General features: G+C 35.0%; 1 protein-coding gene and 1 long non-coding RNA gene across 2 annotated transcripts in view; one reads left to right on the top strand and one right to left on the bottom strand.

Annotated features, from left to right (window-relative positions):
• The window catches only part of LOC149065478 (uncharacterized), a 140,629-nt gene that overhangs the window by 77,230 nt on the left and 35,510 nt on the right, over positions 1 to 27,889 (top strand). The window contains exons 9-16 of the mRNA XM_089253951.1: positions 3,614 to 3,762; positions 3,988 to 4,105; positions 8,457 to 8,720; positions 13,988 to 14,077; positions 14,534 to 14,751; positions 15,736 to 17,344; positions 17,722 to 17,845; positions 23,712 to 24,072. Of these exons, the coding sequence (XP_089110077.1) occupies positions 3,614 to 3,762; positions 3,988 to 4,105; positions 8,457 to 8,720; positions 13,988 to 14,077; positions 14,534 to 14,751; positions 15,736 to 17,344; positions 17,722 to 17,845; positions 23,712 to 24,072 (2,933 nt within the window). The remainder of the gene's footprint in view (positions 1 to 3,613; positions 3,763 to 3,987; positions 4,106 to 8,456; positions 8,721 to 13,987; positions 14,078 to 14,533; positions 14,752 to 15,735; positions 17,345 to 17,721; positions 17,846 to 23,711; positions 24,073 to 27,889) is intronic.
• LOC149065479 (uncharacterized) overlaps positions 21,083 to 27,889 on the bottom strand; it is a 35,269-nt gene continuing 28,462 nt past the window's right edge. The window contains exon 3 of the long non-coding RNA XR_016195633.1: positions 21,083 to 21,263. This is a non-coding gene — a long non-coding RNA (uncharacterized LOC149065479). The remainder of the gene's footprint in view (positions 21,264 to 27,889) is intronic.

The raw sequence follows: 27,889 nt of genomic DNA, 5'->3' as shown, positions 1-27,889 counted from the left end.
TGAGCCTTGAATGTTCACTTTACCCCCTGATCAAGGGGCTGAATGATAGATGTTGATTAGGAGGCATAAAGGACTTCCACACCATCAGCTTTGAACACATTGATATCTTGTTGTCCAGGAGCATTATCCAGTATCAAAAAACGTTGAATGACATGTCTTCACTCTCAAGGTACCTCCTCATTTCTGGAACAAAACACCGTTTGAACCAATCCAGGAAAAGTGTTTTTATAGTCCAAGCCCTTTTATTGTTCATCCAAAATACTGGGAGCTTTGATGTCCTTTCTCTTCAATGCTTGCGGATTCACAGATTTGAAAATTACGGTGGGCTTTATCATGTACCCATACATATTTACACAAAACAACATAGTAAGTCTATCTTAAAACCAGGCGCTCACTTTTCTTCTTGAGTGATAAATGTTCTTTGCAGCATTTTCTTCCAAAATAGTGCAGTTTCGTCAATGTTAAACACCTGCTGAGGTGCATAACTCTTCTCTTCAATGACTTTCTGCAAAGTCTTTGGAAATTTTCTAGCTGTCTCCTGGTCGGTAGACGCTTGTTTGCCAGCGATTTTTACATTGCGTAATTCGATTCATTTCTTAAACCTATGAAACCAACCTTTACTTGCATAAAATTCTGATGAAATAGACGTTTCACCAGCCCTTCCCTTTATAGAAGCGTAAAATGTTATCACCTTTTCCGTTATAATATTACAATCAATTGGAATACCTTCTTTGTAGCAGTCTTGTACTCACAAAAAAGCAGCATTTTCTGTACGAGAAACACATGGATTCCGTGGGCGATGCAAAGTTGTTGCTGCCACAGGTTCCACGGCTGAACGAATTTCAGATCCATTTTCTTGATATATCTCACCATAGATTCGTTGATTCGGTAATGGTGGCCACAGCAGCAGCAATTTACTTACTTTTCTCAAGCATAGTCAATATATCCAATTTTTCTTGTATACCTTTCACTTTTTTTTGTCTTTACGAAGCATTATCAGTAGCACTAGAGAAATGAGCCATCCTAAACACGCACAACTCAAATTTTGTTAACAAAACACGTGAATGACGATTGCCGAGTGTTTCCAAAAAAAAATTCCTATGAAGGAAAAAAACCCATGAATACGGAAACTGAGAATATGGAATCCTCTGCACACAGGGCAGATCAGGTATAGTTGCAGAGATTCTGTCTGTGTGGGCAGTTGTTTTTTCTTTCTAACATGTACCAATTCGTTAGAAGTTCCGCAGAGGAACTTGGACAAGATGCATGTATAGTTTAGTAGTAGCAGTCATTTTTTTCAGACAAGAGCTTTTAATCCGGGGGAGGGCGCTATGTTTTATAAAGTTGTCTTTCAGTGTGGGTTTTATTCATCCAGAGAGAAGATAATTACCTTGATTACCCCCCCCCCCCCATGAGACTGCCACTGGGGCAGATGGATGTATCTGTATAACTACAATTGTTTTGATGTTTAACTAGGTTACTGATGATGATGAGTGGAGCTTGGAAGTTCTGGCGAAATGCCATAAATACCTATTTTGATCTATTTTCAAACTTTTTTGTAAAAATGTTTTTTTTTAATTTTTACTGCCATAAATGCCTATTTAAATATTGTTTCAAGTTTATGCATAAATTTCAGAGCCCATATTCTGTAGAACTTGGATATTTTGAGCATTGAGAACAAAAGAATAGTGCTCTTTTTAAAAGTGCCAAACTCTTGATATTAATTATCATCAAAAAGGAGCCTGAGAGATAAGAAATTTGTTGCCATGCATTAACTTTGCTTTGACAAGATGGTGTTAGACATTACTGTTTTTTATTTCAGATGAATGCAGCCTGTGTTTGATAAAAATTATAAGTTTGTTTCTCCAAAAGGTGTACGTGTGTATCTGACTGATGACTGTATGAATAGGTCATCAGTTGACTTCATGACTCACACAAGGCTGAGTAGAAGCAGACATGGTTCTGGCTCTGGGGAGCCTATGTTGTTTTGATTTCGTTTCTTTACATCATAAATGCACTTTAAACACAATCACAGCAAGTTAAATTTACATATTTAGCATTTGATCAAATTGAAAAGAGCCACTCTCAGGGGTGTGTGACAGGTGTGGCCACACGGGGCCTGCACTTAAAGGAGTCCTGGATTTAATCCTAATCTACTGGTACTTTCATTACCTCTGTAATAAAATACATGTCTACTGGCACTTCAATTTTCTCCTCTCCCTTTCTTCTTACTTCACAGATGACTAAGATGCCCCAATTTATTTTTTACAGTTCTTCTTTCAACTCCTGTGAACGATTTTCTGATGAAAGAGATAGTCCATTATAAGTGGCCAAGGTCATCATCTTATGACAGCCTGGTCTAACCCAGAGATTCTTAGCACCCTCTGTATTTGTGTCTTGCTGGTCACTGTCGTAACCAGGGCCACTCACACTAAAGAACCAGTCAGGGCCACGGCTCTGTCCCGCTAGGGATGTAAGCCATTTACTCAGTTGAGTTGGGCCATGCTGGGGAGGACACTCACACTGCTGAGTTTACACTGAGGGCCTTAGTTTATAGACAGAGTTTGTGATTCTTTTTAGAGGATTTTGGCTGTAATCCTTCAATCTGGCCAGTGCGGGCTGGAGGAAGCCTATCCTCATCCATTCACCACGAGTTAAACATGGCTACTTCCGGCTGCACCACGATAAGGTGCGGATTGGACCTTAAGCCTCTACCCGTAGTTGATTCCTTGAACTCTCCTCATAATGAAGCAATTGAAGAGTTTTCTCCTAGTTAACAAGTGAACACTATTCAACAGCCCATAGGTCCATATAGCATCAGATTTGTTGCCTCTTACTTATTTAGTCAACAAGTTACATTTCCATTGAAGGCTTGCTACGGCCTTGCAGGAACCCAGTGAAGGTTGATATTGGTGTCAAATACTGCCAAGTTATTTAACAGCTCAGTGCGATAGTTGACAAACAGGTGAACCTTTCAGTAGTCAAGAGCCAGTAAAGCTGCTTGAATGTTGGAGAAGATAAAGATGGATACCCTATACATACTACTCTATTTGCATACAGATAACATAAATAAGTTTAACATAAATAATGATGTGCAATGTTTTTTCTCCACTGACTGAAAATGCTGCCACACATACAGAGTTTCCGCCATGGAAAAAAAATTAACCATATTGTAAGCAGAAGTATGTTGTTTTGTCATTCTGCACATATGTCAAAATGTTGTATGCAGAGTAAGACTAGGTTTGTGCAGGTAAGCAGGTAAAAAAAAAAGACAAGTGCATGTTTCTGGTCACTACTTTTTTGAGTCAACCACGTAAGTTTATCCAATTTACATTATTTTGACAGAAGAAATATGGACTAAAATATGTACAATAAATGCAGAATAATAGAATAGGCACCCGGTGACAAGATTTTAATGAACTAAAGTTGTATCATGATGATTTTCCTTGGAAGATACCATCCACAGTGTGTCCAAAAGGCATCAAGATTTTAGGTTTTCTTACTGTCTGCTCTTATTGTTAGTTTTTTTAATAGTGTTAAAATTTTTGATTCCCTATTTCTAAATTGTTATATGTTGTGGAAATTCCTCATTCTTTGCTGCTTCCTTTTATAGCTTTGTGGATGAGTGGACCAAGTAGTATTGGTGAAAAAGATTCGCTAAGTGGTCTGGTCCGAGATGAAAGTGAAAGCATTATGAGTTTTAGTTCCAGCACAGCAATTGCCAGTGGCAGATATTCTCATGCTCATCAACTTGGCACAAAAGTAAATACTTTGCTTACAGTGTTAATTGAATGATTTTTTTCTTAGAGACTTAAATTCTTATGGCATAAATTATTTTCATTTTATGATCTAAGTTCAAATGAAGAAAGCTTATGCAATTACTTCTCATTTCAATTTCAATGAGAAAAAATTCTGCAGTCACGATAGACTTGAAAAAAAAAGTATTATTTATGATTGTCATTAACAATTTCATTCTTTAATTTACAGGTTGAAATGGTATATTCTTTGCTTTCAATGTTGGGCAGTAGCAATAGGGATGACATGAGCAGAACTCTGTTAGAAATGTCAAGTAGTCGTGAAAGCTGTATAGCCATGAGACAATCGGGTAAAATTTTTCAACACAAATTTGCACATATTATTGAAGAAAAAAACATATTAATAGAAAGAATGTGGTATGAAAAAAAAAAGACAAATGTGGTGACATATTTTAGAAGGTAAATTACATTACCATACTTTAGAAGGTAACAATAAAATTAATTGCAAAGTTGAGCAAAAATATTTTCGAATAAAACGTCACCATGCTCTATTAAAATAAAGGTGATGGTATTCATTGGAATGTGATTGTTTTCTCATTATTTTTATGTGAGAAATTCAGTATTTACCCATTAGCATCATTTAAAGAAATAGAGTTGCACAATTTTTTTGTTTTATAAATCGAATGAGAAGCCTAGCCTCCAATACTTCAGTGCTCTTTATCTATGCTTGTAGTTCTAGTTATAACTATTTGTACAAAATACGAAGGATTGGATGCCAAGGGAGATGAAGTTCGTAAATTCAGAAAGAAAATTCACATGCCTCTGCGGGGAATCAAACAACCAACCTCTCATAGTCCGGATGAGTGCTCTACCATTAAGCCAGATGAAAGACATTTTTTCCCTTTACAGCAGGGATGTTACACTCAGTCAGACATTGGCTCAAAATTATATCTCAAGTGGGTCACCAATTATTAAAAATTAATAACTAAAAATCTGTTAATAAATAACAAAAATTTGGTAATTAGCAATTAAAAATTAATTTAAACATTTAGAAAACTGTTCAATTGGAATTGAAGGGAAGTGAAATAAGAGTTGTAAGTAAACAATAAAATTAATTCCGTTTACCTACCAATAATAATGGAGAATATTCTCTTCTAAAGCTGTTGAGCAAATTCAATTTGCATTTAAACTGGCCAGTGCTGGCCAAAAATATGCATTATTAGCTGATCTTTCCCTTGAAGTTGGATATTTAAGTCATTCAAATGTCCTGTAACATCAAATACAAATATAAACACAAAGGTCACAACAGGCAAATGCCCAACAAGGTGGTGGCTGAAAAAGATGGCAGTAAAAGATATGGAAGTATTTTGTTTTATAAATTAAATGACAAGCCCAGCCTGCAATGCCAGAGTGTTCTTTACCTATGCTTGTATTTCAAGTTAATAACCAAATATATGTAACCAAAATACAGCAACCCGATACAAAAGCATATATCATGAAAGAAAAATGAATGATTAATACTATAAACTATATGATACACTGCCCACATAAAAAGATTATGGCTGTTTTATCAAGTATGGATAACTTCTTGATTTATCCTGCTATATTTATCATTCTTCTTTTTAAACGTGTCAATTGTGTTAGAATTCACGCCCCTTGGAGGTAAGCTATTCCATTTATTAACAACCCTATTAGAGAAAAACTCCCTTTGACACCACAACTGGAATTGTCCCTTACTAAATGATGCTGGTGTCCCCTTGTCAAGCAGTTGATTGACTGTGTATTAATAACTCATGATCCATCCTATCTATCCCATTGAAAATTTTAAACACTTCAATCATATCCCTGACACCTGTATTCCTCCAGTGTGAGCATATTCAAAAAATCAAGTCTTTCTTCATATCTCGAGCCTTGTGTGCCCACAAGAGCATTGTTGCTCTTCTGTGCACCATCTCAACCAAGTCTACGTCCCTCTGTAAGAATGGTCTCCAAAACCTTATGGCATACTCCAGTCCAGGATGAACTAAACCTCTGAAAAGTGGAAAAATGACTTTAGGAGAATGCAAAGAGACCCTTTAAAGAATGAAACAAATCATTCTGTTTGCTGAACAATGTTCAGGAAACCTAAGCTGCTTGTTAATGAGAATTCCCAAATTGATGACCCTAGTTGCATCGGGATAGTAATACCATTCAACTTGTAAATGATATGTGAGTTGTTTAAACCAAAAATGTCCAACCATGCACTAAAGGCCATGCTCCATTCATTAGCTCATGCTGCAATCATATTCAAGTTCGTCTGGAGCATCTCCCTATGGCTTGGATTCCCCATTACCCCTACATCATCTGCAAATTCACAAATACAAATACAACGCCACAACAGGCAAAATGCCCAATGAGGTGGCTGAGAAAAAGATGCCCATAAAAATATGGATGCCATATATTTCAAAAATACAGCAACCCAATTAAAAATGCAATTAATAAAAATTATAAACAATATATACACGTGATAAAATATTATATAATGCCCATAAAGAATACTTATGGTTGTCTTATTCTAAGTATGGATAGCTTCTCGATTTACTCCAACATGTTTATCGTATTTCTTTTTAAATGTGTCAATTGTGTTACAATTTACTACCTCTGGGGGTAAGCTATTCCATTTATTAACAACCCTATTAGAGAAAAATTCCCTGCGACACCATAGCCTTGCATTGTCCCTCACCAATCGATACTGGTGTCCCCTTGTAAAAGCAGTCAATTGGTGGTGTACTAAAAGTTCATGGTCCATCCTATCCATCCCATTGAAAATTTTGAACACCTCGATCATATCTCCTTGACACCTGCGTTCATCCAATGTAAACATATTTAAAAAATGAAGTCTCTCTTCATAACTCAAGCCCTGTGTGCCAATAAGGACACGTGTAGCTCTTCTCTGCACCCCTTCAAGCAAGTCTATGTCCCTCTGTAGGTATGGTCTCCAAAACCTTACAGCATACTCCAGTCCAGGACGAACTAAGCCTCAAAAAAGTGGAAGAATGACTTTAGGAGAACACGGAGAGACCTTTTGAAAATGAGACCAAGCATTCCATTTGCTTTCCTGACCACCGCTGAACAATGTTCAGAAAACCTAAGCCGCTCGTCAATAAGAATTCCCGAATCCGTGACCCTAGTTGCATCCGGGATAGTGACACCATTCAACTCGTAAAATTTGCCAACAATCCCATCAGTACTTTGATTGAGTTTATCGATAAAAAGTGGAAAAGAATAAACGCACTCCACAAAATATACACTCTTCAAGGAAGTTTCCTTAGAGGACACTTCCTTGAGGAGTGACATACTTGAAAAAGAATTTTAATTTAGCACTAATGTTATCTGCCAACCTCGATATTCAACTTCCTTTTTTCCTTTCCTTAATTACCTTCTTCAATGCCCTTCTTTTTATAATTGCCCTTCTCAATTAAAAGGTAATTGGCTGTTTATCAATTATTGACTTATGAATGAATAAGCTATTCCACACAAGGCCGTAGACTCATAGAAATTTGATTTACTGGGCCGCGGTTCCAAAAAGGTTGAGAACCACTGGTTTTAGGCTACCGATTCTCAAGCATTATTACTCACTGTCCCCCTCTTTTTTAACCATATTTTCTTCTTGAGACCCCCCTTTTCAATCCTCCACATCCAGGAGCAAGACCCTTATTAAATTGATATTTGAGTAATGTACACATCTAGGATCAACAGTTCGGCAGTAAAATGCCATATCCCCTGTTTGCTAAGCACCCTGTATATATTCATATATATAATGTGTGTGTGTGCAAGATAAGATAAAACCAGAAGAGAAACAAACTCTATCTTTATCATATGCAACAGTACAGATATTCATATAGAAATGTCCTCTCCACTTGTTAATACAAGATTCATTGAAAGACTGGTTATTTTTTTAGATGAAGATTACAAGGAAGAATCTTTTCTACCTGTTTCCATATCTTAGATGGTAAAGCACTCGTCTGTCAAGCGAGAGACCGAAGTTCATGTCCCCGTGGGGGCAGAGATGAATTTTCTTCCTTGTAATCTTCATCTTCACAAGTAACCAGTCTTTCAATGAATCTTGTAGTACATATATTCTTCCACCAACTTGAATTAGATAAAGGAAAGGAGAAAGAGATTAATTTCAAAAACAGTCCATTTTCCCCATTATCAAAATGTGAACAAATGATAGCTGCCACACTCAACAACTTTCTGCAAATATTAATATTAGCTACATTCCAGCCAGATCAGGTTGGATTGAGATCTCAGTCTTTCTCTTAGGATGTCTTAAGTAAAGTTAAACATGATTTAAAGGAAATTACTGTTCTAATTACAACTTTCAATATAAATTCATTACCAAAATTTTTCATGGCTTTACAGTGTTTATGTTTGAGAATCACTTTTATTTGGAATTTACTCACCTATACTTGAGAAATATTGTTTGAAATATAAAAAAACTTAATGCTTCATTGCAATAAGAGCAGGGATATCATTACACACCAAAGGCTGCCAAGAAATATCTGGATGAGCACATACATTAAGATGGTTCTGAATGCTGTTTCTGAACGTGGAAAAACTTATAATATAAACTTGAAAAAGACAGTCCTACTCTCTGAATTATTCTGAAATGCTTCTTAGCTACATTTTAATAAAAACAATTTTTTTTCATTTTTGCAGGGTGCTTGCCACTTCTTGTGCAACTTTTACATGGAACTGACCATGACTATGCCCTGTCTGACCAAGATCCAAATACTCTAAGATGGGCTTTGCAAGAAGCCCGAAGAAGAGCTGGCCAAGCTTTGCATAACATAGTGTATGCTCATCCTGATGATAAAAGAGGTAGGCGTGAGGCACGTGTTCTTCGTCTTTTGGAACAGATTCGTGATTATTCTGACTACTTGAAGGATGTAGGATCTGGTGCTTCTAATACGTCAAAAAATGGTAATGCTATACTTATTTCATAAAAATAATTGTATTTAGTTATATAGGCCTACCATAATATTTATTAGATAGAAAAATAGATATTTTTACCTTTACAAAGGTTTAGATTTTCAGGACTTAATCCATTTCAGTTTCACTCTAATCATACTGATATATTATTTTACTAAAAGATCGTTTCATGGGTTTTGAAATGGGCGTGGCATTTAATGTACAGTAGAACCTCTCTTCACTAGAAGGACCACTCTGGTCATTTTGACTGTTTTCGATCTTCTCACACGATTTTCATGATGAACCAGATCATTTAGAATGTTGAAATTTTATGACTTTTCCTCAAAATACAAAACATTTTGAGGAACTTACAATGTAATATTTATATTGTAACTATTAATTTACAATTAAAAAAAAATTGGCCGAGATATTTTTAGTTATACCTAAAAGGACCATCACCAGCCAATTTGATGGGTAATGTGATAAGCACTTTCATAGCCATGAGCAGCAAATATTTCATCGAATACTGGAATCAAATATCTACTAATATAGATATGCTCACTTTGGCTAATTGAAGGGTCCTTATGATTGACTAATTAAAAAATAAAAATACTAATATGGCCAAAAATGTACAGATACAAATCATTGGATCTTATCTGAAAGCTATTAGAAATTTTTTTTCGAGTATGTGATGATTTTTTTTTCATCAGTACTTGCTGAGTAAAACAGCTTATAAACTAGTAAAGAATCCACTCTTAAGAGCATATTATCAGCATTATGGAATCTATCTGCCCACTGTAGTGTGAATAAAGCTGATGCATGCGCTATTGAAGGAGCATTGGAGTTCTTGGTTTTAACTTTAATGTACAAGAGTGCTTCTAAAACTCTGTCAATTGTTCAAAATGAAGGTGTAATATTAAGAAATATATTATCCAGTCATATTCCTGTGGGAGAAGATTATAGAGCAGTTCTGCAAAAACATAATTGTCTCCAAACACTTCTTAAGCATTTAAAATTCCAAAGTCTGACATTGGTGAGTAATGCTTGTGGAACGTTATGGAATCTGTCAGCAAGATGCCAGCAGGACCAAAAATAAAACTGATAAATTAAAATATGGGGCTGGTGAAACTACTTTTAGAACCCTTAGCTGAGAAAAGCTGACAGGGCTCCAGCCTGAGTATCCAAAGATTGACTTGATAAAATTACTCAAATATCAATTTAATAAAGGTTCTTGCTCTCCTGGATGCGGAGGATTGAAAAGTGGGGGGGGGGGGTCTCAAGAAGAAAATATGGTTAAAAAAGAGGGGGACAGTGAGTAATAATGGTTGAGAATCAGTAGCCTAAAACCAGTGGTTCTCAACCTTTTTGGAACCGCGGCCCAGTGAATCAGATTTCTATGAGTCTATGGCCTGGTGTGGAATAGCTTACTCGTTCCTAAGTTAATAATTGATAAACAACCAATTACCTTTTAATTGTGAGCTAATTATTTGATTAATTAATTTAAAAACCCATTTAATCAATTAATTAATTAAACCTCCCTTTAATTGATTATTAAATTTAAACCCATTTAATCAATTAATTAATTAAACCTCCCTTTAATTGATTATTAAATTTAAACCCTTTTTATTAATTTAAACCATTTTAATTGATTAAAACCCATTTAATTAATTGAATCCATTATTATCTTACAGAGTGATGTAACATTTTTTTTCGGTAATGTATTAATAATGTGCAGAAGTCAAAACATAAATGAAGTGTTTCATCAGCAACTGCTAATTGCTTAGGCACCAGAACCTGGGTACTGGTAATATGGGTGCTGAGGTTGTTTGAGCGCCCCAATAAATTTTGCGAGGTGGCTGAGCCCAATAATCAATATACAATGCAATGCTCCACTCCCTCTCCTGCATAAGGGCTTGATCCCGTATATACGGGACAAATGACAACTTTCAGCCCCCTCAATGTTTTCTTCATTTTGGTGTCTCTGCCTCATTAAAAAATTCAATTGGTCACAAATCAATCAAAACGTCTTAATATTCAATTTTATCGACTAATTTTGCATATAGTGTGCAAAAATACAAAGTTTTCATTCATAGAGGGCAATGGAATTCATTTGTGGTTACATAGATGCAACACTTATTTATTAACACTTTTTTAATAACTTAGTGTAAAATATATCTTACGATTGAGCTTTGTATTTAATCTTAGCTAGAAAAAGAAGGTTATGGTATAAAAAAAATTCTATATATTTTAACCAGGGCCAGACTTAGGGGGGTGCAAAAGGTGCGGTCGCACCGGGCCGCAAAATTTCAAGGGCCGCAATTCTTCCAAAAGAAACCCTTTTCTTTCTCAGCAGTTGTTTTGGAAATTTTTGATTAAAACTTAATTTTTTTTCCCATCAAACTATTATTGATTGTGAAAGGAGGGTTTCAGTTAGAAGCCCCCCTATAATATCATTTTTTGTGTTATTAGGTATATACTAGCTTATTTCAAACAGGAAAAGAGTGTATGCAGGTGGTCACATTTTTTACCCTTAAAAAAATCATTCTAGCTTTTCTTTCTGCCATTAAAGATAGCGTTTCTCAACCTATGGTCCGTGGACCAGAAGTTGTCCGCAAGCAGACTTCATAATTTAATTCTGACTGAATGAAAAATTATTCAACCATTGTGGTTGATAGGCCTAATAACGATATGGAGTTATCTAAAAATTATGCCTTCATGCGTTACACGTAATAACGTATAAACATCTAATAAAATATCGTAGTAATAATGATGTATGTAGGTTCACCATAGATCTATGAAAATGCAATCTTAAATTCGGGATGTTTCTAAAATTTACCAAAAAATTCAATTGCTGAAAAATGAGGAAAATAAACGGCTGCTAAAAATCACAATTAAAAAATGTACACAAAAAAATTATTCAAATGAACGGATCACTTTATTCCATTGAGAAAAAAATATGGTAACTAGAATCTCTTAAATGGAGTAAAATATGGAAGATCGGAAATTGTCACCGAAATCCGCGCCAGAAGTAGACACAATCACCAATTTGTGTTAAAATCGCTGAAAAATTGTGGAAAAAACGTTGAACTTGACAAATATGTGAGATATATATCTCACATATTTATATTTAAAATATAAATTTATATTTTTTTGCAATAATTATCATAATATAATTTATATATAATGAAAATGATGTGTATGCATTACTTCAGTGAATATTACAAATTCAAATAAACTGGAAAAACGAGACAATATGTATAAAAAACCGGTACAACCAAAATTACAGGAATGTCCCGTAATACGGGACAAAAGTGGTCCACCAATTTGTTTCAGACAGTTCAATGGCCTTTGGGTTCTGAAATGTTCAAAAACACTGATTAAAGATATAACGGCTACATCAACCAAGAAAAAAAAAAACATGCTTAGGGCATTAAACAAAAGGGATGAAACACTCTTTTTGGTATATTCACGATAGATGGTTATGTTATATTTTGTAACTTGATAAATTTCAAAACTTTTTGATCGTGATTTTTCTACGTTAAAACTTGAAAAATTTTCGCTATTTTTTGACAAAAATTTTGATTTGTGAACCTATCACTTGAACAAATGAAAAATACGACACTGGAATAAAAAAGCCAAAACAAAAACTCTTGCAATGTAATTCATTTCATTGCAAAGAAAACAGTATTCGAGTTATCACCAGTAGTTATGTGCACCTTGATGACCGATTCAAAACACTATTTTCTGTATACAGCACGTGCTTCACTGATTAGTCGCTGACATTTGCCACGTATATGTAAAATACTTCGTTCATTTCTGAGAACACATATTAAATCGTTATAATAAGACTGCGAGAGGTTTCTACCGCTGGCCATAAATAACGGGTGCAATGGTCGAAGGTGGTTTTTTATTGCCCAGAAATCCTAATCACTCACAATTATTCCCCTTTGAAGTTATGCAGCTTGGTCACTGGCGAGTAGCACAGAAGTTTTTCCAGTTTCCAAGGAATTTTACGGATACCGAGTTTTCTCATGGCATTATTGTCTTCAGAACATTTTCTGTGGTGCCGACAATGGCAAACCGTGAACACGCAAACAACTGGACAATCTGGTTGTCAACAGAGAGCCCTGAAGCAGTAGTATATTTTCGAGGTAAAGGCACGGAGAGTATGGAAAAATGCTCCCAATTTCCTGCTGTATTGTTTGGGTCTGATGAAGACCGATACTAATCGGATCAATCAATCTAATATGGATCAAAAATACGAAAAGAAAAAAAATTCCAATTAAAAATACTAGTTTCAAGAGGAGGGGAGGACCAGAGGCATGTTTCCCTTCCTTTGGGCCTTGCAACAAAATGAATGATTTTCAAGGGGAAGAGGGATCCTCCAAATTATTTTAATTTACAATTGCCGCTGGAAGCCTTTGTTCTGGAACTCTAGGAGAGTTTTTTCATTTTTCCCCTTGCATGATTTTTAGACTGAAAAATTCGAATAATATGTTCCATAATAGTGAAATAAACCAATTACTTATTCGTGGAAATGCTTTGAGAAATGACAGGGTAATGAATATATTCTCGGGACCCGGTACGATTGATGTCACGGCCCGGCGGTTGAGAAACACTGGCCTAAACCATATAGGTAAGCTGAATTAAAGACAATGCTTTTTTTTTACACTATAAAAGTTTGATAAAATATCTTTTACAGAACTTGGAAAAAACAACCAATAAGCATATTGCTCAAAGGTAATAGATACACTTATTGGTTGTTTTTTTTTTCTTCAAGTTTTGTAAAACATCTTTCTTGTAAAACTTTCATAATCCCGGCCTAAGCATTAAACTCAAATATTCATTATGCATCTATTATAATGAATATTTTTATTTCTTGTGCAACTTTGGCATCTGGGTATCTGTCATATCATAATATATCAAATCCATTGGACGATCCATAAAAAAATGTCATGTTACATTAATGTTACTTAAAATTATGCAAATGAATTACAATTAAAAATTAAGAGATTATGTTTCATGTAGCCAATAAGAAGTAACATGCTGTAATTTACTGTGCATACATATGTAACATAATATCACTTACAGCATTAATTAAGGAAGATGGTTTTTTAAATGAAGGGAGGGCTGGTTTTGAGAAATTATACTGCAATTTGGAACTTTAGTAATTAGTATAATAACATTATAATTCTCAACTTAGAACTCTCTCTTAGAACTTGTAATCAATGCTACATTTGCTTATATAATTAATAATATTTTTGTTGATCATGTTCTAGAAAATCTGGAATTCCACCCAGGGCCCACAATAGCTGCTTTGATGAAGCTATCTTTTGATGAAGAACATAGACATGCTATGTGTTTACTTGGTGAGTTTCTAATGTTTATACTGTGAAACCTGTTCAAAGCAAATTCACAAGTGACCAGATGAATACTTGGATTTTTTTTATTGGATTTTACATGCTTTTGATGCGCAGTTGCATTGATTTGCAGGGGAAACCTGAACAATTGTGCCATTACTGTAATTAAGCATTTTACTTTCCAGCCACTGATGATTTGACTTCTGTTGAATTCATTCTTTCAGAGTCAATTACTGAACCAAGTTTTTTATATTTATTGCTGGTTGCTCATTATATTGCTATTTTGCTGCCTTTCACTACTTTGAATATTGTTAGTTGAGTTCACATTATAAAAGTGTGAAGTTATTAAAAAATACATAATTTTTAAAATTTTTTTTTACCATTGAGTTTACCTAGTTTTTTTTTCATTTATTGAAGGAAAACAATTCAACTCATTGCATTATGATACCAACTTTTTTTTAACAGGTGGCTTGCAAGCTATTGCTGAACTCATTCAAGTTGACTATGAAATTCATGGTAATACAAATGACCAATTTTGCATAACTGTGCGGCGATATGCTGGCATGGCGCTAACAAACTTGACATTTGGTGATGGTACTAATAAAGCTCTGTTATGCTCAATGAAGAGTTTCATGCAGTCATTAGTTGCTCAACTACATTCGCCAAATGAAGATCTTAGACAGGTATCTAAACAAATTCAGTAGTTTGATTTTTCATAATAAAAATAATCATTCAATAAACTTTCAAAAGAAATTTTCAGCTGACATATATATCATGATTTTGTTTCATTTTTAATCTATTATATCAATATTTACACAAATATTGATGAATAATCACTGTTTTTACTGTATCATCAATATTTACACAAATATTGATGATACAGTAAAAACCGTGATTATTCAGCAGCTCATTTATCCAGAACCAGAGGCATATTTACAGCAGGGCAAAATGGGCTATAACCCAAGGAGAAGACTGCAGAATTAATTGGATGTGAAGTCACTTGGAGAAATGCTTTCTCTGTTCCAGAAAACAAAAATCATGTTCCAGAATCATTTTTTTACTGATATAGAGATTTGAATTTCTTGGCTTGTAGGAAATGCATATGGCACCATTGCTGATAATTATTAATTGGATTCATGAATATTAGTTCTAGAGAATTCACAGTACCACATTGTTACATTTTGTCAGTTTGGTTCTCATAAAAGGAGACAACTTCTTTGTGAATAGTCTCTGGGTGCTCACATTTGGACAAACAAATGATAGAGCAAACTTCAACTCTTGCTACTTAAGCCAAACTCACCATAGCAATGATAAAAGACCATGAGGGAGCAACTAATGGATCATGGTCAAAGTCAGCATTGCCAACATACATAATAAAATATAATTCTGTACCTTTGCATTATGCATCATTACTTTCCAAACAGCCCTTGTACATTTTGTTATATATATAAACCAGAATCTAGATCGCTTTTCATTTTTTGCCTTTTGATCTTCCTTTTTTTGTCATTTTAGTTTAATTTCAAAAAAAAAATTATAATAGCTGAATTAGAGACATAAAAAAAGATTCAATGAATAAACAATTTGATTGTTTTAACATTTTGTGTGTATATTATCATTGAGATTGATGTGTTACAATAAAATGTGTGTTACTCTTGTCTGCTTTTTAGGTTACTGCAAGTGTTTTACGAAATTTGTCTTGGAGAGCTGATGCCGTCAGCAAACAAACATTGAGGGAAGTTGATGCCGTTGTTACTTTAATGAAAACAGCTATGGAAACTAGTAAAGAATCCACTCTTAAAAGCATATTATCAGCATTATGGAATCTCTCTGCCCACTGTAGTGTGAATAAAGCTGATATATGTGCTATTGAAGGAGCATTGGAGTTCTTGGTTTCAACTTTAACGTACAAGAGTGCTTCTAAAACTCTATCAATTGTTGAAAATGGAGGTGGAATATTAAGAAATATATCCAGTCATATTGCTGTGAGAGAAGATTATAGAGCAGTTCTGCGAAAACATAATTGTCTCCAAACACTTCTTAGGCATTTAAAATCTCCAAGTCTGACAGTGGTGAGTAATGCTTGCGGAACGTTATGGAATCTGTCAGCAAGGTGCCAGCAGGACCAACAAGCATTATGGGAAATGGGTGCTGTTGGTATGCTTCGTAACTTGATTCATTCCAAACATAAAATGATATCAATGGGAAGTGCAGCTGCCTTAAAAAACCTTCTTGCGGCACGACCACCTGGAATGGGTATAGGACTTGGCGGTTACATGGAAAATGGCCATAGCCAAAACAGTAGTAGCAGTCAAAATAGTTCCCCAAGTTTGCTAGTACGAAAGCAAAGAGCATTAGAAGCAGATATTGACCAAAATCTCTCAGAGACATGTGATAATATAGACAGTCCTAAAACTAGTCCAACTCCATCAAGTGGAAAAAAATTTATTTTCGATAATAATGTAGTTAGCAAACCTCAATATCTTTCATATCTTCCAGGACGCATGTATCATAGTATCAACGGACAGGTAACATCACCCCTTTTTGTTCCTCGCTCTGAAAGTCGTGATAGTGTTGGTAGCACACGTTCAGAACCCCCTCATTATAAGACTCATTGTGAAAGGTTTCGAATATTTGTAAATACAAACAAGCACTGGCCTTTAGAAATGAAAACTGTGCAAGAGAGGCCACAGGAATGGAAAGAAAAAACCAATCTGGATGGAGATGATGATACAAGTATTGTGATGCAGCTATTCAAGAGTTTACACGGTAACAACAATACTCTGAATGTTGTTAAAGAAATTCAAGATCCAGTGGATTCTTCATACATAAGTAAATCACAAACTTCTAATTCCAGAAAAGAATCAAAAGATGATCTCAATACAAAGAATGGTCACAAAGAAAATATGAACATTTCACCTAATAATTTTAATGTTTCTAATGGAGAACAAATTTATGCTGTGGCTGTCAATATAGAAGGAAATTCCTGTGGTGATGAAGTTGATGATGAGCGTAATTTTGATAAGAAGAATACAAGCAGCTTTGGTGTACAAAATTCTGGCATAAATATTTTGTTGAGAGAACAGTTAAATAATGCGAATTTTTCCAATGTCATTGCTCAAGAAAGTTTACCTGTTCGTCAGCAATCAGTATTGACAAACAAACTAGCAGACATCAATGAGAGTGGCAAGTTTAATGATAAGTATGGAATTCATGACAATGTTGTTCTACGCAAAAAGCAGAGAAGTGATACAGCTCGACGATCTTCAACATTAAGAGGTAAAAATTGTTATGTGAATAATAAAGTACAAGGAGACATGCTTAATCTTTATTGAGAATTAATACTAAATAAGACTTAATTTGAAAGACTTTGCACTTGGTTATTTCTCTGTATAAGCTCTTTATGTTACAGTAATACCTCACTACAATGATACTCGATATAACAATAAATCCCTCTACAATGATATTTTTCAAGTCTTGTTTGTTGAACTATATGAATCTCATCACTGGTTACATCTTGCTTTTGTTAGTGTTATGTTTACATATGTATTTCGAGAAGCGTATTAGAATTTAATGTAGAACTTGATTTTAAATTTAAAAAAAATTTCCTCACATGTTTTGATGTATGTGTTTTTAATATGATTTTATTGTCATAGAATCTGAAAGTGAAGAAACCTCTGCAAATCAGACACCTTTGGCTATTTCTTGGTGCAGTTCATTTAGCTCAGTAGCAAGTTGTGTAGCACCATCTGCTCGAAATTCATGGGTCAGTGATAACAGGTAAAAAAGTTATTTTTGTTTCGATTTCATGAATCTGATTAATAATTCAACAGTATAGAGGTGAAAATTTTAGACATCACTCATTTTCATGCAATAGTGTATGCCAGGCTGTTTTATAAGAAATGCAAACTGGTGAGTCATTTTAAAGAAAGGGCATCCAACAATGTGGCAGGGATAACAATCATTCACAGAAAAACAATAGGCCATAACCAAAGAGTAAACCTTTTTTATCTTTACTAGTAGGCCAAAAACCCCACTATTTAAAAAAAAAAGGGGGGGAAGGGGTTGATGTATGCTTCTATAGTTATATAGCCAGCATGAAAGTAAGAAGATTCTGAACTATTATTCAAAGTAAGTTCGACTTTCAAATGTTTCATCTATAACTATGGTAGATGTCTGCAAAAATGGGACCAAATGGATATGAGATAGTTTCAGCAATCCATGGAGGCCAAAAACTGGATATGTGTATTGGTAATTAATGCCTGATGTGGGTTTAAACTGCATTTCAGTTCATACCAATCTGTATGACAACCACAAAAGAGTTCTTATTTGAACCCAGCTTCTTTATATTTACACTAATTTTAAAAGAACTGGGTGCTTAGTTTTTAAGTATGAATATTGCCAAGAACCAAGTTTAGTTGGCTCAAAAATTTCAATTGTCTTGTTATTCATAATTCAACCTATGACCATAGATATTTGACTATGACAGAAATTTCAAATCTTATGGAAATAGCAGATGGAAATTTTTTGTAATTGTTTGGTGAGGCAAGTTTCAATTCACGATTGAATAGTGTTAATGTAAATGGAACTGTGGTATATTATCCACTAGCTGAAATCCAGCGACGTTGCCTGCCCCGTAAAAAAATTATATATCTATAGCTCAATTAGCCGGTATTTTCCAGGTTCATCTGAAAGAAAGTGACAATAAGATTTAATAATTCAAAAGTTTCAAAAATTGATTTGTTTTTATTAATTATTTTGTAAGCAAAAATAATTTTTGCATCAAGTAAAAAAATTAATTTTAATTAAAAATTTCAAGCAATCACTTGCGGATACACAATATTTTTTGTTTTTCCATCTGGCTTGCACAAATTTTTTAGATTACCAACATGCTAACAGGGATGTAAAGCTGTCTGTGGGAAAAACAGGACTCAAGTATGTTGATACCTGCCACTGCTAACGACTGGTCTTATGCTTTGTTGATTGCAGTGGCAAAAGCTGAACAAATTCGGGAACTTGTAATCACTTGAAAGTGAATGTAATTTCTTCAGTGATAATGGGATTCATGGAATGAAGACATCTTCTCCTTCAGCACATCCAGCTAGAATCGTTGCTTCAATGATGTAATTGTGCAATTTCTTCACACAGAGTCCGGTGCTATTTCAGAGTCTCTGTGTCTCCAAATTTCTTAAAAGCATTATAGGTGCTCCGACTTTGAGGGTGACGTTGTGTGGTAGCACTCCCAGAATATCCAAAATACATTAATAAAAGCAACATTTGTACTCATAAATTAAGATTTGGTGTAAAATAAAAACCTATTTGACTCCATTATTTGTTAACCTATTTTTAAAATTCAAATTGCAATGGAAAACCCATTAAAATGCACATCTTTTGTGTAGAAAAAAAATTGGGAAAAAATTGTTCCATCTCTGATTCAAAACATGGAAAAATTGTGAAAAATTATGTTTTTTTGAGAAATTTCTGCAATTAAAAAAATTTGATAAAAACCTTTTTTGGCTGGAATATGCTTATGGCTCCTTCCATACATTAGCAAAGAATCCTAAAAAGCATTTGGATTGATACGATCAATGGTGTGGATTTGTATAAAGAACAAACATAGATACATACTTTGACATTTATATAATATAAGATATACTCTATACAGCAAGTTCACTCTTATCATTGTCTAGTGATAATTTCTAACCCATTAGTCTTAGAGGAAACTTCTAATTACAAAAAAATGTTTCAGGTGTTTTCACCCGTCATCCTAGATGCCATTCAAAAAATATATTTATGAAAAGTTACAAAATTTAATTTATATGGTCCCCAGGCCCTATGAGTCATATATGTATTCTGACATGTGAAAAATAAATATTCCATTCTTCTACTGGAGGCATGTGTAGGGAAGGCAGGGCATAAAGGGCCCATGGCCCTCTTATCAAGGCAATATAAAAAATAAAGAAATAAATTTTTAAAATAACTCTAAAAATTTAAAAATTTAAAATATCATGGAAGATGTTTTAATCAGTTTTTTTAGATTTAAGATATTTTTATTTTATGAAAGTTGGTTACTCAAAATGTCTCTGGGAGACATTTCTTGTACCTCCAATCGACCAGTGTACCCCATCCAACCAAAAATAGGTCCTCCGTATGTCCCTGTCTTTTATGACCAAAGTTGACAGAGTTATGCCTAATTAATGCCAATTATGTTTACATTGGATGAACGCAGGTGCCGAGGAGATATGATAGAAGTGTTCAAAATTTTCAATGGGATGGATAGGATGGACCATGAACTTTTAGTACACCGCCAATCATCTGCTTTTACAAGGGGACACCAGTATCGATTGGTGAGGGACAATGCAAGGCTATGGTGTCGCAGGGAATTTTTCTCTAATAGGGTTGTTAATAAATGGAATAGCTTACCCCCGGAGGTAGTAAATTGTAACACAATTGACACATTTAAAAAGAAATCTGATAAACATGTTGGGGTAAATCGAGAAGCTATCCATTCTTAGAATAAGACAACCATAAGTATTCTTTATGGGCATTGTATAATATTTTATCATGTGTATATATTATTTATAATTTGTGTTAATTGCATTTTTAATTGGGTTGCTGTACGGCACCCAATTACCTCTTTGGGCATTTTGCCTGTTGTGGCGTTGTATTTGTATTTGTATAAAGTTGAGGCATCTAATTTTTTGGTAAAAAATCAAAGCATACACACAAAATCATTTGAGAGATAAATATTTCTGACCAATTTTCAATTTATTCATTAGAGCATCTTAACAATTCCTAATCAGGACTATATCAAATGAAATATCAAATAATTATGTTGTTCATTAGACATAAAGTTTTATATAGTCCCTTAATTAGCCAGAATGATGTTTTTTTCTGAGTAGAAATTCAAAACTTCAGTGTTTCATTAACTTAGTCAATTTCAGCAATAAGAGAGAGAGAAATTGAATTTTTTTTAATTTTTTTTTTCAACACTTTCAACAGCAATTACAGGCCCAGATACTTGCATTTTTCTGTCCTCCAAACCTGTCCATCAACAGCCAGTGGGCAAAGTCAGTTGTTGTTCTGTTCTGATAATGAAGAGACATGGAGTTCAAAATATAACTTATTTTTCCTTCCCTTTTGGGTGTGTAGGTCATCCAGAAAACTCAAAAAATGCCCTAAAAAGCAAAAAAAAATCCTAAAAAGCAAAAAAAAATCCTAAAAATGACAAAAAATTCATCAGAATAACAATACTAAGTTCTTGAAAACCAGTTATGTACAAAAGTCTAAGGAAAATTTTTCAAGAAAAACAAAATCAGATTTTTTTCTTTCGTTTTTTCCCTCACACCTCTCAACATTACATTTCATCAAAAATTACCAATAAAATTTTCCTAATAAAAATTTGTTATTTTTGTTTGGGTTATATGCAATCTGAAAATAAAAATATACATAATATGAAAATATTTACAGCAAAAATGCATTTATCTACTCACAATGAATAAAAAATAATATGTACATTCAAATTTCTTACCTTTTTAAAGGATTAATTAATTTAGTATGCATCTGCATTGCATTGCAATATCAGATATTTTTTCATGTTTTCGAGTTTGAAAGATCTTCTGTTGTCTTATACTGAGAGAAACTTTCCTCAACATAAACAGATATTATAGGGGCATATTTAAAAGAAACTGATTCACTGAGTTAGTTCCTTTTCAATCTTTAAATTCTTGGCCTTTCCCTGCCAAGACGTCAGAAATTTTTCTGAGTGTATTAACTGTTTTGTCCACTGTTTTTTCCGATCACTCTGTCGAATTTTGCTCCAACAGATTGGCCTACCCCCCCCCCCCCGCCTTTGGCACACCTAAGAACTTCACTGACTTTATCTATGCAGCAGAGAGCATCAATAAGTTCCATGTCTTCCTTCTGTAAGGAAGGAAGTGGAAACCAAAATACTGAAGTTTGATATTATGTACGCTAATTGTCCTTCAATATTCCCTTGGCAAAACAAAGTTTGTGAATTTTAATGCATGCAGCATCTTCCAGATCGAATTCATTTAGTATGGATTTGACTATTTGAAAATTTTCACTGTAGGATATACAAGAATTTAGCCATGTTCCCCATTGCGTAATCACAGGTGTTAGAGGCAGAGCTAATGGAGGAACTTTGGCTTTAAAAGCTCCTCCATTAGCTCCGTGATAGAGATTTCACAAAAACTTTTTTCACATTGGAAACAAGATGGTCAATATTCGAATAGCGTGATCGAATTTCTTCACAAATCCTATGCATTGCATGAGCAGGGCAAGTTACATGTACAGCTTTTGGATAGAAGCTTTTGATCGCTTGCCCCGCTTTTATCATATATGGAGCAGCATTGATCAAGAAAAATAAAATATTATTGTGCTCCATACCATTTGGCCACAAAACATTCATGCTTTTGTCACAAAGTTGACAGAGGGTGGAATGATTGACTTTAGACTCTAGAATCTCCGAATTTAATAGAAAACTTTTTCCTGGATGATCCGGCTCAAAAGTAGTTTTCAACATTGACTATTCGAAATAAGTATTGTTTAAGAAGTTTTTGAAAATCTGAAATGTGGATGACTGTATATAAGATCATTTGGAAGGCTATTATAAAATTTAGAAATGAGGAAGCTAAAATGTTTTTTGGGAATATTTTCATGAACTAAAGGCAGAAAGTATATGAAATTAGGTCTATTGGATGTTCGTGACAAATTCAAAGGTAAAGTAAACTGTTTTTCTTGATTATAAGTATGGATCTAAAAAATATAAATGCCTTAAGGGTAGGATATTTGTGTGTAGAAAAAGTTCATTTGAAGGAGTGATGCAATTTCCCATCAAAATTCTAATAACTTTTTTTTGTAAGGAAATTAAGGGAGCAATAGTGGTAAGATATAATCACTACCAAATTATTCAAATAAAAAGTCTAATTTCCATTTCTCCAAATGAAAAATTGAATATGCCATATAAAAACAGTTAATTACATTTATACTCTGGAGTTGGAATGATGTAAAAAATGCTAAAATCTAGCTAAATAAAGCTAAAAGGCTAAAATATAGAAATTCTCAGTAAATGGAAGAAGCTGTCATGTCACTATGCTCTGCAGTTGTCAGTAATGTCGCTGACATGTTATAGCTACTTGCTACTTTTGGAAAAATGCATGTACAATGGATTTGTGTGGCAATATTATTTTAATTTTTATTATATTATTTTAAATGAAAGGTTGAGGAAAAATGGTTTCAGTACAAAAAAATTGAAATTAATATTTTTGTGTTTTTTTTATAGCTCAGAACCATCTCTTTTGACCTTGTAAAACACCAGAAGCAAAAATTCTTTCAGTCTGCTGTAATAAAGGAAGAAAGTTACAGCATAAGGGGGAACAATGATTTTAGTCACAGTGCACAGATGGAAAAACAGTCAGAATCCATCCCATGCACAGTAGAAAAGGAATTTGTGACATGTGCAGAAAGCGATATCAGATTTCTAAAGAAAAACTTTCTTCTCCATCTTTTGAAAAATTTTGTTTTATGGACTGAAACCATTTTTCCCCGACCCTTCAAATGTGTTAGTATTTACTGATTATGCATTTTCAATGCGTCTTAAATAAATTTTTTATTTGATTTTTAGTAGTCGCAGAACAAGCAGTATCATTTCTCCAAGTGAAGGTCCTGATTCTCCTACTTCTGAAATGAAGCCACATGTTTCACGCTTCACTGACAAAGCACCCGATGCTGAGTCATTAGGGATCCCTCGTCCTCGACCAGCTTGGCCATCTAATGTTTGTCATCCAATACTTCCTGAATCTAGTTCCTCAAATACAAAATTTTCTTGTACTCGAACAGATGTATCCCAGGTTTATAATTTCCAGAGAGATCATTCTGTTCACAATCAGAACAAGACCATCAGAGATGGTATGAACACTGAGTGTGTCAAATCTTTTCCAGAGAAGTCTAATTCACCTGAAAGAGATTCCTGCCCAAGCAGTGAGGTAATTATAATTTTTTGCTTTAAAAAAGTTATACACTACTGTTCGGAAAAAATGCAACACCAATAAATACATGAATTAATGAATAACTTACTGAATTACTCTAACAAAGACATAAGCGCCAGAACCTAGGGGCTGAAGCCATTTGAGCCCCCCCCCCCGCCAATAAATTTTGTAAGGGGGCTTAGCCCCCTCGATAATTTCTGAAAAAAAATGTAATGCACCTTCCGTCTCCTGCATATGCGCTTGAGTATATACGGGACAACCAGCAATTTTCAGCACCCTAATGTTTTCTTCATGTCTATGCCTCTGAACAAAGATATTTATAGAGCAACTGCAGCAGGCAAATTATGGACAGGTATTCAATCTGCATAGATTGGTATTCCACTGACATCCTTCAAAAATTTGTATTGGTTATTACCCTGCTATGCATTACAAGTTCTAAGGTGAACACACAAAGTATTAAATTTAGCATGATCCTTTTGGTTTGCAGCTTTAACCCCTTCCAGCGCACTACCCTTTAATATACGTTGGAATTTCAAAAAAAAATCTGTAGGCAGTCTATTCAGGCTTAGAGGTGTGTGCAGGTATAATTTTGTAAACATTGCACTTACCGTTTTAATTTCGTAGATGTTCCCAAAGAGGGCACACATTGAATTCTGGACTCGATTTTAGGCAAGCTTTCAATGTAAAAAGTTAAAACTTATACAGAATAAAGAGATTAGTGTACAGCCAACAAAATAACTGACTTTTTTCCAGAAATCCTTTTTATATCCAAAAAAAATTCTTTGAAATTTTAATCGATTTCTTTGAAAAATATGCGTTTTCAAAAAATAAACACAGGACAAAAGTGTGGATTGGCTTGTGTGGTGCTGTTATCTAGTGTTGATAAAGAAGGTTCAAAGTAATCCCCTAAACTAATTTTCACTTTATTTATCATTTATTTTCAGTGTTTGAAAGGGAATTTTTAGGTGTGCCTAGGTTGGGCACACTGAGTCGGAAAGGGTTAAAATCTTATTTATTTATATCTTACATCTCCTATATATTCCCTCCAACAAATGTCTTTCTTGGATAGCAATACCAATTTTATAATATTTATTTTACATCTTATCAAACAAACATAACCACACTCTAGCAAACAAACAGTAGTTCCTAAGTTATGCCTACAAGCACAGTAATTCTCACACGGTGTGAAACAGAATTTTAAGGTGCCACTTCATAGTGGGAAAGCTCAAATAGGTCCTCCTCACAGACGAGCACTCTGCAGAATTTGTGGACCCATTTGAATCTAAAGTCATGCCCCAAGTTTGTAAACAATGGCTGAATTGAAACTAAGAAGAATCAATGGTATTTATGTATTTAAAGATCTGAGCAAACTTTGAAATAGACTCAGCAAAATTTTTTAATAAGCAACAAAATAATAACCAACAGAAAACTAATCATGTATCATCATCATCATCAAACATTTTCAATCCACTGCTGGGTGAAGGTCTCCTCTAAATTTTTCCATTCTGCTCTGTCTGATGCTTTACCCATCCAGTTGACTCCTGCCACTTTCCTGATCTCGTCAATCCATCTTGTGTGGGGATGCCTTCTCGGACGTTTAACACCACCGGGGTACCAATCCAGAATACTTGTGCTCCAGCTGTTGTCCTGTCTTCTTGCAATATGTCCAGCCATTTTCCATTTTAAGCATTTCATTCTTTCCATGATATATACCTTTGTGTAGTTTCTTATCCAAGAGATTTGCTTTCTGTCTCTCCTTGTGATGCCTAGCATACATCTTCTCAGGCTCCTTTGTGTTATCTGTAGCTTTGTATCATCTCGCTTGTGAGTGTCGCATGTTTCAGCTCCATAAGTCAGTGCTAGTAGCACACACACCGGTTAAACACTTTTCTTTTTAAGGTATAATGGCATATGGTTCTTCATAATTACACAGTTTTTGCCAAAAATGCTCCATCCGATTCGGATTCTTCTGTTTATTTCATTAATGATTCCGTTGCCCATGGTAATTTCTTATCCTAGGTATACATATCTTTCTACTTCTTTTATCTCTATGTTGTTGAGCAAGATTGTCCTCTTCAACACAAAGGGATTGAACATAACTTTAGTCTTTTGCAGATTCATTTTCAAGCCCACCTGAATACTTGCCTTCACCAATTCTTGTATCATTTCATCTAGTTCGTCTGGATTACTGCTGATAACAACAATGTCGTCTGCAAAACGCAAATGGTTGAGAAATTCTCGATTTATTTTAATTCCTTTTTTATTCTAATCCAGTTTTCTGAATACTTCTTCTAAAACAGCGGTAAGGAGTTTTGGTGAGATAGTATCACCCTGTCTGACTCCTTTTCCAAGTTTAATTTTTGCTTTTCCTTTATCCAAACGAATCGTTGCAGTTGCTTTGTGATATACACTGCTCAAACAATTAGGGGAGCACATGGTTTTAACAAAATTACGCAAAGATGTATACCGATAAGTAACATAAAACGAATCATCCATAATTTAAAGCCTAGCAGGAAACGGAAGAAGAAAACTTCATATGCAAATCAAAGTTCACGACGTCAAAAACCAGAAAAAGGAGATAAGGGCAGAAATCGGCTGTTTTACTGCTGTAACTGTGAAATTCGATTGCGCAGTATTTTTTTTTGAGACAAGGTGACTTGAGGATGTCTCAACAACGCGATTCACCGGAATCCATGGCATGGCGTGTTATAGGCAGACTGGAATCCGGGCAAACACAACGTAGTGTTGCGGACGCTGTTGGAGTCGCCAGAAGCGTTGTTGCAAGGCTGTGGAATCGATTCCAAGAAACAGGAAATGTTAGACGTCGACCAGGGCAAGGTCGGCCACGCGCCACTACACCAACTGATGACCGGTATATACGGTTAACAGCCCGTCGAAACAGAACAGAGAATGCTACGCAGCTGCAAAGACGGTTGCTCTTGGCAACAGGACGAAGGGTGTCCAGCCAAACAGTACGTAATCGGCTTCATGAGGGAGGGCTCTATGCACGTAGGCCAATGGTCTGCATTTCGTTGACCCCAAGCCACCGTGCGGCCCGAAGAAGATGGGCTGCTGAACATCGAGATTGGGAGCAACATGATTGGAGCCAAGTGCTGTTTACAGACGAGTCCCGATTCAGTCTGGAGTGTGACACCCGACGTGTCCTGGTATGGAGGGACAGGGGCACTCGAAATAACCCCGCATTCGTTCCTGAAAGGTCACAATACAAACGAGCTGGTTGGATGGTATGGGGTTGAATCAGCATAGGCGGACGTACGGACCTGCATATCATTCGGAATGGCACTTTGACGGCCCGAAGGTACGCAGACGAGATACTGCGACCTCATGTCATCCCTTATGCTAGAGCCATTGGAGATTCCTTTGTTTTCCAGGATGATAATGCCCGACCGCATAGAGCTCGTCTGGTGGAGAACATGCTTGAAGCTGAAACAATACAGCGTATGGAATTTCCAGCATGCTCTCCTGACCTGAATCCTGGTCAGACGCATTGCTGCGCGATCAAGGCCGCCTGTTACTGTCCGAGACTTGCAGATTGCACTTCTTGAGGAGTGGAACAGTATTCCCCAAAGTCTGATCGATAACCTCATCGCATCCATGGCAAACAGGTGTGCAGCAGTCTTAGCTGTTCAAGGAGACCACACGCCCTATTAAAACTCATGCATCATGTCTAAACAGTACTTTTTTTTATCGTTTACGTGTAACCAAATTGTTGCCCTAAATCAGCTTTTCATGTTTTTTCCATATTTTCAAAGAATTAAAGCTCAATTCCAATTTTTTTTACGTCTTTTTTCTG

This window comes from Pholcus phalangioides, unplaced genomic scaffold (genome assembly GCF_987345545.1).
Source record: "Pholcus phalangioides strain wild (caught in Gottingen) unplaced genomic scaffold, Ppha-v1.0 ptg000039l_1, whole genome shotgun sequence".
In the NCBI taxonomy this organism is placed as follows: Eukaryota; Metazoa; Arthropoda; class Arachnida; order Araneae; family Pholcidae; genus Pholcus; species Pholcus phalangioides.
Note: the sequence above shows the minus strand (reverse complement) of the source record. Positions and strands in the feature narration are given on the sequence as shown.